Source organism: Neopelma chrysocephalum, unplaced genomic scaffold (genome assembly GCF_003984885.1).
Source record: "Neopelma chrysocephalum unplaced genomic scaffold, ASM398488v2 Primary Assembly neopelma1_68b, whole genome shotgun sequence".
In the NCBI taxonomy this organism is placed as follows: Eukaryota; Metazoa; Chordata; class Aves; order Passeriformes; family Pipridae; genus Neopelma; species Neopelma chrysocephalum.
The window spans coordinates 1,716,755-1,730,628 of NW_020897728.1; the positions used below are offsets into that span (position 1 = coordinate 1,716,755).

A 13,874-nucleotide genomic window follows, 5' to 3' on the forward strand; every position below is an offset into this window, starting at 1 on the left:
GAACACCAGCTTTTGTTACAGGAGTGCGGCCACATTGTTCTCATTATCTGTTAACAAGCATTACAATGTTTTCCTTACGTGTTTGTGCTGTAAATATTTAAATCTCGTGGTGGATTTATTTATGGAATTCTGTTTGCGGCGGTGTTTGCCTGGGGAGATGTAACTGATCTGATTTGGGCAGGGCAGGCATCTGGAATGAGATGGAAATGCTGGTCCAGCAAACCTTTGGGCAAAGGACACGAACAGCTGGTGCTGGTTATTCCTGGAGGAGCCTCTGTCCTTATTTAAAGATCAGCACTACACTCTGTGAGATAATGACGTCGTGGTGTGGAAGTGGGACACGTTTCGCAGGGACTGTATTCTGAAAAGGGTTTAAAAACAAGGACAAAGGAAAAAAGAGGTAGTGAAATTCCTTACCTGGCCATAATTCCATTAAGTACCTCAAATCTAAACACTGGCATTTAGGAAAAGCTTCACCAAGTGGGGATTTTATTTTCATCCTGTATTTTCAGTTCTAATTTGCAGATGTGAGTCTTCCCAGCAACCATCAGAGGACGAGAGTGGCACCAAAGGCAGTGTGATCTACAAGGTAAACACTCCAGAGTTTACCTCATCACAGCTCTCAAGGTGAGCATGTTTGTCAGCCAGGCCCTGAAAGACTCCCTGCCAGGACTTCTTTTGGAAATACAGGAGGTTGGACGGAGAAGAGAGAGCTCCAGGGAGACCTTAGAGCCCCTTCCAGTGCCTAAAGGAGCTCTGAGAGAGCTGGAGAGGGACTTTGGGCAAGGGCCTGGAGTGACAGGACAAGGGGGAACAGCTTCAAACTGACAGAGGGCAGGGTTAGATCAGATATGAGGAAGAAATTTTTCCCTTAGAGAGTGGTGGGGCCCTGGGCACAGGTTGCCCAGAGAAGCTGTGGCTGCCCCATCCCTGGAAATGTTCAAGGCCAGGCTGGATGGGGCTTGGAGCCACCTGGTCTAGTGGAAGGTGTCCCTGCCCACGGCAGGGGATTGGAATGAGATGATCTCTAAGCTGCATTCCAATGGAAACCACTGTATTATAAATGAGAGCTGAGATTCCCCGCTGCAGTTCCCCTGATTCCTGAAGTTAGGAAGTGTGCATTTGTACCGTGAGGTTTGCTGCCAATACTGCTGCAGCCCTGCTCTTCACTTCAGGCACTAAAATGTGCCTCGGAAATTTAACTGCACACCTGCATTTCTCTGCAGAATTCCCAGAATTCAGCATTACCTCCCAGCCACACATTGGCCTGACCTGAGAGACAGAAGCCAGGGAAGGGACTTGCAGGAACTCACAGCATCTTTTCCAGAACACCAGGTGTCAGCAAAACCCCAGAAATGGGGAGTGGTTGCCTGTAATCCAGCGGTTCTGGATGAAGATGGGCTCTGTGCTGTGCTTTGTGTGCGTGGGTTGCGTTTTTCAAAAACGAGATTTGAATTGAGTTGTTCATGAACCACAACAACGAAATCGCTCAGGGGTTCCTTTCTTACATCCAACACTCAGGATTTTAGGGGGGCATGCTTCCCATTTCCACCACGCTGCTGATGCTCGTGTTCCAGCTTGTGCTCGTGGCTGAAAGTTTCCGAGGGGAACCTGGGGGCTTCGTCCAGTTTCGAGGAGTTAAATGAATCTTCTGGTGTGCAGGAAGGCGTGAGGCCATCAGGGATTGTGGGTGATGGCCGAGCACCAAACCCATTCCCAACCAGCCCTAATTACCGTGGGCCATTTTTAGAGCTGTTACTATTGGGTTTCAGATTTATCGTGGTCCAAAAATGGAAATGCATCAGGACACTCTGCACACCCCTATTGTTTCAGGCTGCCTGCAGTCTCCGGAAGACAATGTCTGAGCTAGTCAGTACTGGTTTCATACACAGAAGGGATTTTGCCCCCTGAGACCAGATCTTTAGAAAGAAATACTCTGCTGTAAATAAACAGGCTGCTGGAGGGCGGGAGGGAGCCCGGGTTTTGTGCTGGGGAGCAGCTGGAGCCAGGCTGGGATGGGCTCCTGCACACGATGGCGGCTGCTCCGAAGAGCTGGAAATGCAGCTGCTGTTTCCCCTCTGCTTAAAACCAGTTCCAGGTAGTCCTGAGCCTGCTATGAGTTGGAGGCATCATGCTGGGCAGGAGGGAAAACACAGGAAAAACTGATTCGGGGGGGAAACAGGCGCAGTGGCGTTTGTGAAATACTGTCTGACTCTCCCTTTTCCCCCAAAAGTGACATTTTAAGCCACAGGCAAGGAGGTAGGAGGGCAGGTCTGGCAATTCCACTGAATTCCTCTTTCAGGCACAACCTTGTCCCTCCTGGTGGTGGTTTCTGGCTGGGTTTACATAGAAAGAAGCCTAAAAATTAGGGTCAGCTTTTAGTTGGATGTTGTCTGTCGTGTTGCCGGTGCTGGGCAGGAGAACTGGTGACCCCTGAGCCCATCCCCGTGTCTGCTGCCCCACTCCTGGCGTGCCAGGAAGGGACTGGGGGGCTGGCAGAGGGGGCACCTGGTCCGTGCTAAAAACTGACCCGGTGCCTTGTAACTCCCCAGCCTTTCACAGCTCGAGCTGAAGGAGGGGAAAGTATTCCAGCAGGCTGGGGGGAATATGGGACTTGCTTATTTGCCCATGATCTTTCAAAGAGCCCACAGTAAAGGGCTCTGAACAAATACAGACAGTTTATTTAATCGGCGGCCTCAGAGGGAGGCTTCCAGCCTTATTACCCTATCTCCATATCAAAAATATCTATATAAATAGCCTGGATGCCTGATGATGTGTCCGCCAGGTGCCTGGTGAGGTTGCCAATGGCACATTGGGGTCAAACCCCTGTGGTACCTGCCCTGAGGGCTCCTTTGGGGCGAGCAGGGTGACACTGGCCAGTTCCCCCTTCACTAGCACCCAAACAGCACAACCCCCCCCCGCGTTTTTTTTACTTAAACAAAATGGGTGTTGATCCAACTTCTAGACGTTTTGTAGCGGTTTTAAGCTGCCCTTTTTTTTATTATTATTTTTTCCTTGCGAGCAGCGAAGCGAAAGCAGCCAGCGGGGAAGTTTTGGGGTGGATGCTTTTCTTTCTTCCTTTGTTTGTTGTTGGTGAGGGCGGGGGGCGGGCGGCGGGCGCGGCCGTGGGGAGGTTCTGAGCCCGCAGCCCCGCGGGAGCTGCTCGGCCCGGCCCGGCGGTGAGTACCGGCAGCCCCCGAGGATGCCGTGGGGATAACGGAAGGGGGAGAGGAGCGGGGCTGTTGGGCGCGATGGTCCCCCGTGGGTCGGGTAGGGGGTGATGCGGGATAGTCCGGTGGGAGGGGTTGCGCTGGTCGGGGCACCGTAACACCGGTGTCAGCCACGGGATGGGGGATCTGCAGGGCACTGGTCCCCACTGGCTTGTCCCGGGGCGTGTGGTGGCGCTTCTGGTCCTCCGTCGGCCGGGACGAACCCTCGGTTCCCTCGGAAAGACCTTCCAACCTCTGTGACAGACCCTCCATCCCTAGGACAGATCTTCCATCCCTTGGCTGTTCCTCAGGACAGTCCCCCCGTTGCTTTATGCTCCCCTACCCCAGCACAGGTCCCTTTGTTCGTGCACTATGCGGAAATTGTCCCATTCCCATTCCCCTTCTCCGTGTATCTGCATCATCTTCTAAAGATGTCAACTGGACACATGACCCCAAGCAAATGCCAGGGCCTGGTGGCTTCACTCCCCAAGCCTGGGGATAGCTGTAGGGTTTTTTCCCGGCAGCAGCCACAAGCCCCTCTCCTCATCCTCTGGCATCGAGGCACAGAGAGGATCTGGTGAGCTGGAGGCTGGAGAAGTGCAGAAGCGCTTCTCTAGGAGCTGTATGCAGCCTGATGCTGCTCCAGCTGGCGATGATATCCTTCATGCCATGCATTTGGAGGGGGCAGGAGGGGGACTGAGGGGGTTTAGGCTCGGGGAGGTGCTGCTCCTCGCTCCTCTGTGCCTGATGAGATCCTTGTTCTCTGAGAAAGAGGCGAGCGGAGCGTTTCGCTTGGCAGCGTGAGGGTGCTCGGAGGATGGCAGGCAGGGAGGTGTTTTCCCGTCAGCTCTGCCAGCCTGAAGACCTGATGCAATAAGCCTCTGTGTGAGTAACCCTAATTTAGGCAAGTGGCTGGATTAAAGCCGGGGAGGCTGGAGGACTTGGCGGGCAAACACACCCTTCGGAGCTGGTCACCGCAGGGAGGGTGGAACAGGAAGCAGAGGTGAGCAGAGAGCTGGGCTTTGGTGGCAGAAACGTCTCGGAAGGGCTGGGTCCTTGCTGCTGACTCCCCAGAGGCTGAGCTACTTAGTGGAAAGGAACTGGGAGGATCCTTGTGAACCTGGAGCCCCAGGATTGAACCTCCTGGCAATACACTTGAACCTCGCTGGAAAAGCTGGAGTTGGAAGCAGGGCGGCACCAACACAGCCCAGGGGTGCTCAGTTCTGACGTTGCTCCCCTGTCACCAGCATCATCCTCCTTGAGCCAGTCCAGGTATTGGTGCCTGTGATACCACTGTGCTTTTCTGGGGTCAGAAAATGTTTTATTATCAGCCAGAAACTGCCTTCCACCAAAGCCTTTTGGGGGGGCAGGGAGTGGAGAGATGGGAGGAGGAAGGCTGGGAACAAAAGCTTGGGGCACGTGGAAAGGATGGAATCAGGGGAGGATGTTTTCCTGTAGTAGCCTTGGGGAAATGCTGCATTTGCTTTGGTTGCAGCTGTGTGATGGCCTGGGAGATGGGTTTACGTTTTCTGGTGATGTGTATTTTTGTTTCTCTGCTGTTGCTGCTGGACCATCCCAGCTGGGATAGTGTGGAGGGAAGGAGGGAGGCACCCAGCGAGGCTTCCAGGTGTCCCCAAAATTGTATGTTCCTGTGGTGTAGGCAGCCTCTAGCACATGCCCTGGGAGGTCCTGGAGCTGCTCTCCAAGATCAAGCCCTGTCCCCAGACCCCTGGGGACAGAGTTTGCCAGCAGCCTGTCTCCACCATTGGCATGTGCCCTGCTGTCCCCAGGACTTGCCTGGTCAGGGTCACAGTTTGCATCTCTTGAAGGGGTTGCAGATATCACTCTGTAGCAGTGAGGGTGGGCAGGGTCACCTGCTGTGACGCTTCTCCCTCCTCACTGCCCTTCTGAGCTCCAGCTAAAGAGGACTGAGATTGTGAGGATCAGTGGGGACATCCTTGCTCCTGAGGCCCGTGCTGGGGGACAGCAAGGGACTTCGTGCTGGTTGCTGACAAGCTGGTGCAGTTTGTGAAGCCATTGCTTGTGGGGGTGTGAGGGCCCCAGTGCCTGGCCAGTCTGTGCTGTAGGAGGAGGCTCAGGCCCTGGGAACTGGGGCTTCCAGTGCCAAAAAATCCTCTTCAGGTTCAGCTTCTGGAGCTGAGCTGGGGGTGAAGATGCTCTTTGCCCTGGGGGGATACATCAGCCACACAGAGTTTGCCAGCAGTCCTCAACTCTTCTCCTCTTCCAGCAATCCTCCTCCCTCACCCCTAAACAGTGGGATTATGTGGCACTGGAGCAGCCTCTGGCTACCCTGTGATTTACCAGTCTGCCCAGTTGTGTACTGGAATTGCATCAGCTTTGTTTGCCTTCTAGCAGTCTTGGTGTGGTGTGTGAAGAGTCTGGGAGGAACAGCTTCTCCTGCTCCTGTTACACTTGGTGGAAAGAGTTTCCCACTGACTTCAGTGGAAAGCTCTGTCCAGGGGGAGCTGGCTGGAGTCGCTCACGCCACCGTAAATCAGGGCTTGTTCTCCGGGAGCCGTCGGTGTGCCAGGAACGTAATCCCGGGTTAATTGATGAAAAAGCAACGCTTGCAGCCTCCTGTCCTGGTTCAGGGCTGCCAGCTCTCATAAGGAACTCTTTATGTGAGAACCTTGGCTCGTGCTGCGAGGCAGGGTGGGGGGACAGGAGAAGGAAAGGTAGATTTTCTGGTGTGGTAGAGTAGCCAGGCATTTGAAATAGTGCTCCTGGCAGGATGCAAAACCCACAAAACAGTGTGAAAAAAAAAGAGAATCGAATGCTTCCCCCCCTCTCCCATCCCCACCCATGAAATCTTACAGTTTGTCTTTTAAACCTCTGTTAAGTATTTGTTGAGGGACCTGAGTCATCACTTTTTGCTGCTTTGGCTCAGTTTCCTGGCTGCTGGCTTCACGAGGTTACTTGTTTGGATCACAGGAGCAGGGGAAAAATTAATTCCCAGCAAATCAGGTGAGTTTGGAGATCATAACATTGTTGTTGTTAAAACACCAGAAAAACAGACGAGTGTAGAATTCAGCAAGAAGGTCTCCACTCTTTATTTGCCTGCTGCTTTTGCTGAGGCTTTGTGTTTGGGAGCTGTCGTATTTTCTGCCTGTAGCCAGCAGGAAAAAATCTTGTGTCTAAAATAGTCGCCTTCCCCCCAGCCCTGGATTTTCCATCATCACGTGATTCCAGAAGCTGAGGATTTAGGAAGAAACATCAGCTGTCGTGAGGCTGATTTGAAAAACGAGACAAGCTGCGAACACGAGTCTTGCTTTTAAACAACAAGTCCAGTGCTGTGCAATCATTTAAACACGGTCTGATATTCCCTTGAGTGGTGTCTAAAGCTGTTGGGAAGGGGTTGAGAATTTCATCAGACGTCATCCCCTTAAAAACCACCGCATTTCTGTGCCACTGGCACACAGTTCTGTCTCAGGGTGAAGCTTCACACATCAAGTGGCAGCATCTCCCTGCTGCAAAGCACGCCAAAAAATTAAAATTCTGTAGGAAAACGCTGGATTGTAGTGATGAAAATCCCACCCGTGATGGGGAGCGGATGGAAGGGATGAAGGTGGGCCCTGGCCACGGGGACACGTGGGCTTGGTGTTGGTGTAACAGTGCAAACGAGCATCACACACAACGACCCATGAATTAATATTTATTTATCTTATCAGCTCTAAAGCTGTGGCTGCCCTGGGGACGAAATGGTGCATGGGATGGAGGGACCTGCATGCCTGCCTGCTGCTGGGGCTGTTCTGGCTGGCATGAGGTTGGGCTGGCACGTGGTGAGGTTCAAAAGCAGTTAAAGGTATTTCTGATCACTTCAGTGATGATTTTTTTCTTCCCCTCTCACATGTGATACACGGTGTTGGCTGGCAATAGGAATCCAATTAAGATTCAGAAAGCCAGCATTTTTGTTTTCAATAAGGTAGAAAAGTGGTTAATAAGTTAAACAGCCTGTTCCAAAAATGGCATATATTTAACACGGGGGAGGTTCCCTCTGCACCTGCAAGGGAGCCCTGCTGGCTGCGTGTCCTTTGCAGCCCAGCCACCCTCCCCGCGGGGCTGCCCTGATCCTTTACATTTCATGGGGCTTTTCTTTAAATAAGTCCACCTTTTCCTCCAAATCCTGTTTTGAAAGAGATCTATTTCCCCTCCTTGGGAGAGCATGCCCAGCTCCCATATGGCTGCTGCAGGACGGAGCAGAGAATTTTTAACGCTGGAAGCTAAAATCTTCGCCCCCAGATCCTCAGAGTGCCTTGTCCTCCCTTCCTGCATCTCCTGGTTTGCTCGTTTGTCCCACCCGGAGCACGTGTCTGACGAGAGCATCGCTGCCCCGGGGAGGCAGGAGATTTGTGTTCGGCGTTTCCCTCGTTCCGATGGAGGCTCCCAGAGGTGCTGCTCCCGCAGGACTCAGCCTCCCGCTCGGCCACGGCCGACGGGCAGCGGCTTTTTCTGCTCCGGAACGCAGCGAGGGCAGAGCTGGCACATGAACCTTCTTCTCCTTGGGTCTGCTTTGTAGGGCGGTTGTGTACAGAGTTTGATGCGATCGCCGCGGTTCACAGTGACATCGCGGTGCTTTCTGCCCTAAATCACAGATTTCCTTAAATTGAGCCCCAGAGGAAACTTGTAAGTCAAGCGAAAATGTGCAAACCTCCTCTGCGTATCTAAGCCAGATACGTGCGCGCCAGCGGCGGTGGGAATGGGGTCGGTCTGTGCGGCTCGGCCGTCGCTGTGTGTCCCGAACGGAGGACGCTGCTACACTCTCGTCTCACCTGCTCCTCACTTGCCCTTTCTCAGCAGCAAGACTGGAAGCCACCCACGGGTTTGCCAGCCGGGCATGCCGCGGGTGCGGGACGGGCGGTGAGTGCGGGGCAGGCACAGGGTGAGCGGCAAGGCTGGGCTCTGCCCCCTGCAGATGCACCCCTGGCATAGTCAGAGCCCCTCTATTTCTCTCTGGTTTTGAGGAAGGACCTATTTTTGTGTGTGTGCTTTTTTTTCCCCCCAGTTTCTGATTTTTCTGAGCAGCCTCCCAAAACGAGCTTCAGCCCCTGCGGCTCCTCCCGACCCGGGTCAGCGGTTGGTGCTGCCTCCCTCCCTCCACACGTCACCGCGGGGTGTGGAGGATGGAGTTTTGCTTTCGTTTGCCCGGCTGGAGCCCTCGGCTTTCCGACGGCGGGTGAGAATTACGGAAGCACCTTTGCCTCCGGGAGCCCGGGGGCCCCGCTTTCTCTGGAGCGCTTGGCTCAACTGCTCTTCGGGGCTCGTGATTTCTCCTCAGTAAGTGGCTTTGGATACTTTGGGGAGAGCGTGATGACATTTTCAGACTTCATCTGGAGCAAATCCTGTTGCTCTTTGCTCCCCGGTGCCGGGGCAGGCTCTGCCCGAGGGCTCTGGTGTCCGAGGCTGCCTGCGTGCCTGAAGCACTTAAAGGTTTTCCACATCCCTGTCTTGCTGAAATCTCCAGTTTTGGTGCCTCTGTGGGTGTGATCCCCTCTGTGAGGACACGAGTCCTTCCTCTGGTCCTCTGGAACAGTGGCCAGGCAGCAGCTGTGCCCCTGCAGTTGCAGGGGGGACCAGCCTTCACCCCAGACAGCAGTGGTCCGGGAGGAGCTGGGCACTGTGGGTGGGAAATGCCTGAGCAAGAGATGGAGAAGCAGCCACTGTCACACCGAGGTGGCCACCAGCTGCTGAAATGGAATTTTGCAGCACCAGTGCTGGCTGTTGGCACAAGCAGCTTTGCCCATCGTAGCCCATTAGGGACAGTTTCCATCAAGAAGGGTTCGTTGGTGAAGTCAATTAGGTTGTCACGAAACGCTTTGTCCTTCTGTGTCTGGCCCCCAAAGTATCTCAGTACAGTCCCCTTGGCTTCCAGCAGGTAGAACTGTGGGCAGCATCAGGCTGGAAGCAAGAGCCCTGCCTGGGCATCTCCCTCTGCCAGGTGTAGCCCAAATCTCTGTGAATTTGGGGGAGTTTGAGCTGAGTCCCAGCCGTGCTGCCCGTGCTGGGATGCTCAGAGGCAGTTTTCAGCCTTTCCCTGCCTTGTGAGAGAGATGAAGATCTTCTGACAGTAGCAGGTACCCGAGGAACACGTTTGCAGGGATGTCCCTTTCTGCCTCCCGTGGCAAAGGTGTTTGCTGGGAGCACCAGCAGCTTTGTACAGGACTAACTGCACGTGTGTGCAGAAGGTAACGAGGCTGTTACGAAGCTGTTACAAGGACCAGGTGCAAGCTGGTGAATCCTCAGTGTTGCCCAGGGGAGACTAAGAGGCAAATATCTTTGCTTTGCAAAAGAATTCTGGAGATGAGTCTGTTTGTTGATAGGAGAGAGCAAAGTGGCCACTGTGGGTTCTGACAGTGTAGGGAGCTGCACTGGGCATCCATGGCAGCGTGTCCTGGCTTTTCCTGGCATTTCTGGCTCCGTGTGTGCTGCGTTTCAGCTTTTCTGCTGCTCTGGGCAAGCAGTTTCTGTGTCCTCACACTCCTCTCCTTTGCTTCAGTCTTCTGACAACCTGTTTTCGCCTGGTCTTAATCCTCCCTCGGGTACAGCTGCTCTCCCTCTGTGTCTCCACTGCCTGTAAGATCAGATATGTGCTTTATAGGAACCCCAATTTACCTGTTTGATATTTCTCTCTCTCATTTTTCCCTTCCTGAAAGGAGATTTGCTTCCACAGTTGCAATAGGCTGTAGTGGGACAGCCCGAGTGGGAAAACTGAGTCACAGGTGACTTGTGTGGGGTATTGCAGAAATCACAGATCATCCAAAAGAAGGGGCAAGGAATCCCTGGGAGGGACCCAGAGGGTCTTTGCATTGTATCACTGGTGGATATCGGCACTTCTGGGGCTGTTTTGAGTATGTCTGGTATTGGCTGTTAAAAAAAATCTGATTTCTTTAAGGAGAGGAGATCGCTGAAATTGTGGCTTTATTAACATTTTAAAAAGCCCCCAAAATGTTTCAATTAAAGCACAGCTTTATTTTTTAAGTTCTGGGTTTTTTTCTTGTTAGTGCTTAAAAGAGGGCTTTAGCATGGCCTGAGCAACTGCTGCTCATGGGGCTGCTCTTCTGCAGAGGGAAGGGGAACCTCTCTAGACATGAGTTAGTTTGCAAAACAGATATCTCCTTCCCCTCCTCCTCTTTCAGATAAGAGAGGAAGTAAAGGTCCTAGGTTTTCCTGCCAGCCCTTGTGCACGTGCTTTGAGGTTCTGCTGTAGAGATCAGGTGGCCATGGGGTGAGTAGGAGGAGGAGAACATCTGTGTGCATTGCTCTGGGGCTCTCAGATATTCGTTTCAGATACTCTGGGTGGCCCCAGGGCTTGCATGTGCCCCCAGCCAGCAAAACCCTTCTCTGTGGGATGTTGTGGACATGGAGCAGCTTGGAAGTGACCAAGTCATGAAGGAAAAAGCACTTGAAAGCTGTGAAGTGCAAAGATGCATCCAGCTCGGGAGGTGCTGGAAGCTGAAGCCGGAAAGGATTTGGGGACCATGTCCCTCCATTCTGATCCTGCTCTTGCGACACCTCTCCAGGCACCTGCTGTGGCCAGTGGCAGATGGGACCGTGGGGCAATCAAAGCTTCAAGCTTGTCCCTGGGGCCTCTCCTTGGTAACCTGGCCATGTTCTGGCAGGAGACCACGTGTCTGCACGATGGGCACGAGGCCGGCAGCTGGGATTGTACGTTGGGAGAATATTTGGCCGCGGATGCCGAGAGAGTCACAGGACTTTGTTCAGGGCGGCAAATGTGAGGAGAGGAGAACAAAAACGGGAGGAGAGACTGGAATACAGATGACGGGCGAGCCAGCTCAAATAACCCCTGAATTTAAAGCATCTTCTGGGATGTTAGAATGCCACCAGCTCGCTGAAGCCTGGTGATGCCTCAGATGTGAAGCCTCTGAGCTGGAGGGACCCGTGGCTGCTGCCGAGGTGTCAGGGGCTGAACCCCCACCTGGGCCTGCAGAAGGTGCTGGATCCATACCAGGGAAGCAAGAGGAAGGTGCTGGCTCCATGTGGGTGCAGCAGGAGTAGAGATGACTCTCTGGTCTCTGCCCCCAGCTGGCACTGGCCATCTGTCCTCGTCCCAGTGCCCGTCTGGACCGTGCGCTGCCCGGGGAGCAGGACGGACTGAGCGCAGGGGCTGGAGCACCAAGAGGATGTTTTGGTGCCTGCCAGCCCTGGGAAAAAAAAAAAGGTTTTTCCACTGAGTCACTTGCTGCCTCTGCTTTTTGTGAGACAGCACTGAGATCTGGGGGAAGGGGAGATGGAAACACTCCACCCAGATGTCCCTGCTCCGGCAGGGCCAGGCCCGTGCCAGCACAGCTGCCCCGTGTTTGCTTTTCGGGGGGGGAGTAGCAGACAGACAGACAGACAGACAGCAGCATAAATAGAACAGGCCTGGCTATTTTAAGACACCGATTACACGATCTGTGCGTTAAAGAAAAATTAAATCTTTGCTTTAGCTGCAGCTGATGACACGGGCTCGGGAGGAGCAGAGGCAGGGGCGACAGGTACGGGCACTTTGGAGCTGTGAGGACTTTTCCTTCCACATGTGCTTCTCCTTGAAGCCCCAGTAGATGGGAGGTTGCCCACACGTGCTACTGTTTTGGCCTTGTGCTGCTGTGGACAGGGAGTGATGGCACAAGACAGGTTGGGTCTAGGGAAGGGGGAACTGTGCTTGTGAAAGGGACACAGTGATGTACACGGGTGTGTGCAGGCAAAGATGGGGATTTTCTTTTTCTGGAAAAGTTTCTGTGTTCCTATGGAGCTGGAATGGTTGCACCACTCCTTCACCGAGCAGCAGGCTGGGATGAAGAGCTTGTGCTCACTGGTGGGGGTTAAAACCAGGCTTGTTTCTGGTGACTTAGCACCAACCAGAAATCTTGGCAGGTAGGAGGAGAGGGCTCTGAGCCTTGGAAGCTGGAGCTGTTTTCTGCTCAATATTCGTTGCAGCAGGGCCGAGCACTCAGGACAGCCAGTGGTGAGCCTGGAGCTCCCTCTCTCACAGTCCTGCTGGACCCTATCCCTGCCCCCCCCCATCCCTATTTCAGGTAGGAAGCTGAGCTGCAAGGGAAGAGGGCAGCAGCCCAACTCCCAGCAGCACAAGGGCTTGTAAATACTCATGCCCAGGCAAAACAAACAGATAGCACTAATTGGGGTTTCAATGCCAAACAGAAGCAGATGGTTTATCAAGGTGGAGGAAGGTAATGTTTGGGGGTTTTAGATAAAGTGGGTGAGCCAGGAGCCACTCTTGAAAAAGAAGACGAAAGGTATCGAAGCAGCTGCTGAGAAGAGCTCACACTCCACTGGCAACCCCAGCCACAACAGTTAGTATAAATTATTCTGAAAATGCTTTTTCTTATCTTTCTCCCCCTACCCTTTCTGCTCAGTTGAAGACCTTTGGTGGTTTTTGACAAGTAAGCTACACATCAGACAGCAAGAACGTAGTGTGGGGTTTTGCACTAATAATGGTATAAAACACATTTCTATCTGCAAAATGACTTTTGTAGCATACTTTTGGTAAGATCTTAAATGGCTTTTTAGTCGGGGTCCTGTAAATCATCCCATGCTTCAGGTCATGCAGTGGTTGTCACGTTTGCCTTGAGCTTCTCTGAGGCAACTATTGCCACTTTTTAACTGCTGCCAGAGCCACTGCCTGCTGCTGGCCTGGGGAGATGAATGGAGATAGGCCTGAACCAGAGCTGGAGCTGCCCTCCACCCCACTCATCCTCACAGTCTCAACCCCTTCCCTGTGAGGATTTGAGGAACAGAGCTCAAGTTTGGCCCTTGTAATTTAGGTCCATGGCCTGTGGCTTGGGACCAGCCAGACAACAACCAATTTTTGCGATGAAAGACGGTGTGGAAATGTAGTTCCTCCCCACAAAAAAAAAAAAAAAAGCCCAACATGCTGGAACAAGAGGCTGGGGACACCCCACTCCCTCGGGAGGGTGAGCAGAAGATGTTACCTTTCCTTGAAAATATGGAGCAAACCCAAAGCAGGTTGTAGGTGCTCTGCTGGGCTCCCACTCAGGATGTCTGCCTGGTGGGGTGACCACATGGAGATGGTGACCAGGCAGGGAGATGCTTTGGAGCCAGGAAAGCCTCATGACTTAGATCATAACTTAGAGATCGACGCTGTACACGTGGCTCCTCTGTCTGTTCCCAACTCGCCAGTGCTGGCAGAATGTTTGCTGTCCTTCAGCACTGAGGTTTCTCTCTGTTCCCGTGTCCCACAGACTGCCTGGAGCTGCTGCCTCTGGAGTCCATGGCGTACACGATGCCTCCCACGCCGCCGGGGCCCGTCGGCTCCCAGTACTGTGTCTGCAAAGTCGAGCTGTCCATCTGCGGCCAAAACCTCCTGGACAGGGATGTCACTTCCAAATCCGACCCCTTCTGCGTCCTCTTCATGGAAGTCAACGGGAAATGGGTAGAGGTAAGTCCTGACGTTGTGTGGATTCGCTCCTCCTGGATTTGCTCATGTTCCACTGCAAGGCTGGTCCTTGTTCCCCCACAAGCAGAACTGGAAGCTCTCCTGGTCCTCCCGAGGCTGTGAAGGTGGTGCTGATGTGATAATTCTTCTGTTTTGCAACCAGTCCTTTTCCCATCAGTGCTTTCTGCTTTGCGCTGGGGGTTGCCTTTAACCGCAGATCTCAAAATGCCGAC

General features: G+C 53.3%; 1 protein-coding gene across 3 annotated transcripts in view; it reads left to right on the top strand.

The window, feature by feature from the left end:
- Window positions 1-3,104: 3,104 nt before the first annotated feature.
- Window positions 3,105-13,874, top strand: part of CPNE2 (copine 2) — a 43,593-nt gene continuing 32,823 nt past the window's right edge. The window contains exons 1-2 of one of the 3 annotated variants that reach the window (XM_027685324.1): window positions 3,105-3,179; window positions 13,448-13,644. In XM_027685324.1, coding sequence (XP_027541125.1) covers window positions 13,477-13,644 — 168 coding nt within the window. In that variant the 5' untranslated portion in view covers window positions 3,105-3,179; window positions 13,448-13,476. Of the gene's footprint in view, window positions 3,180-4,462; window positions 4,482-8,363; window positions 8,505-13,447; window positions 13,645-13,874 lie in introns of those variants that run through there. The other 2 variants (XM_027685325.1, XM_027685323.1) reach the window with 2 other exon arrangements.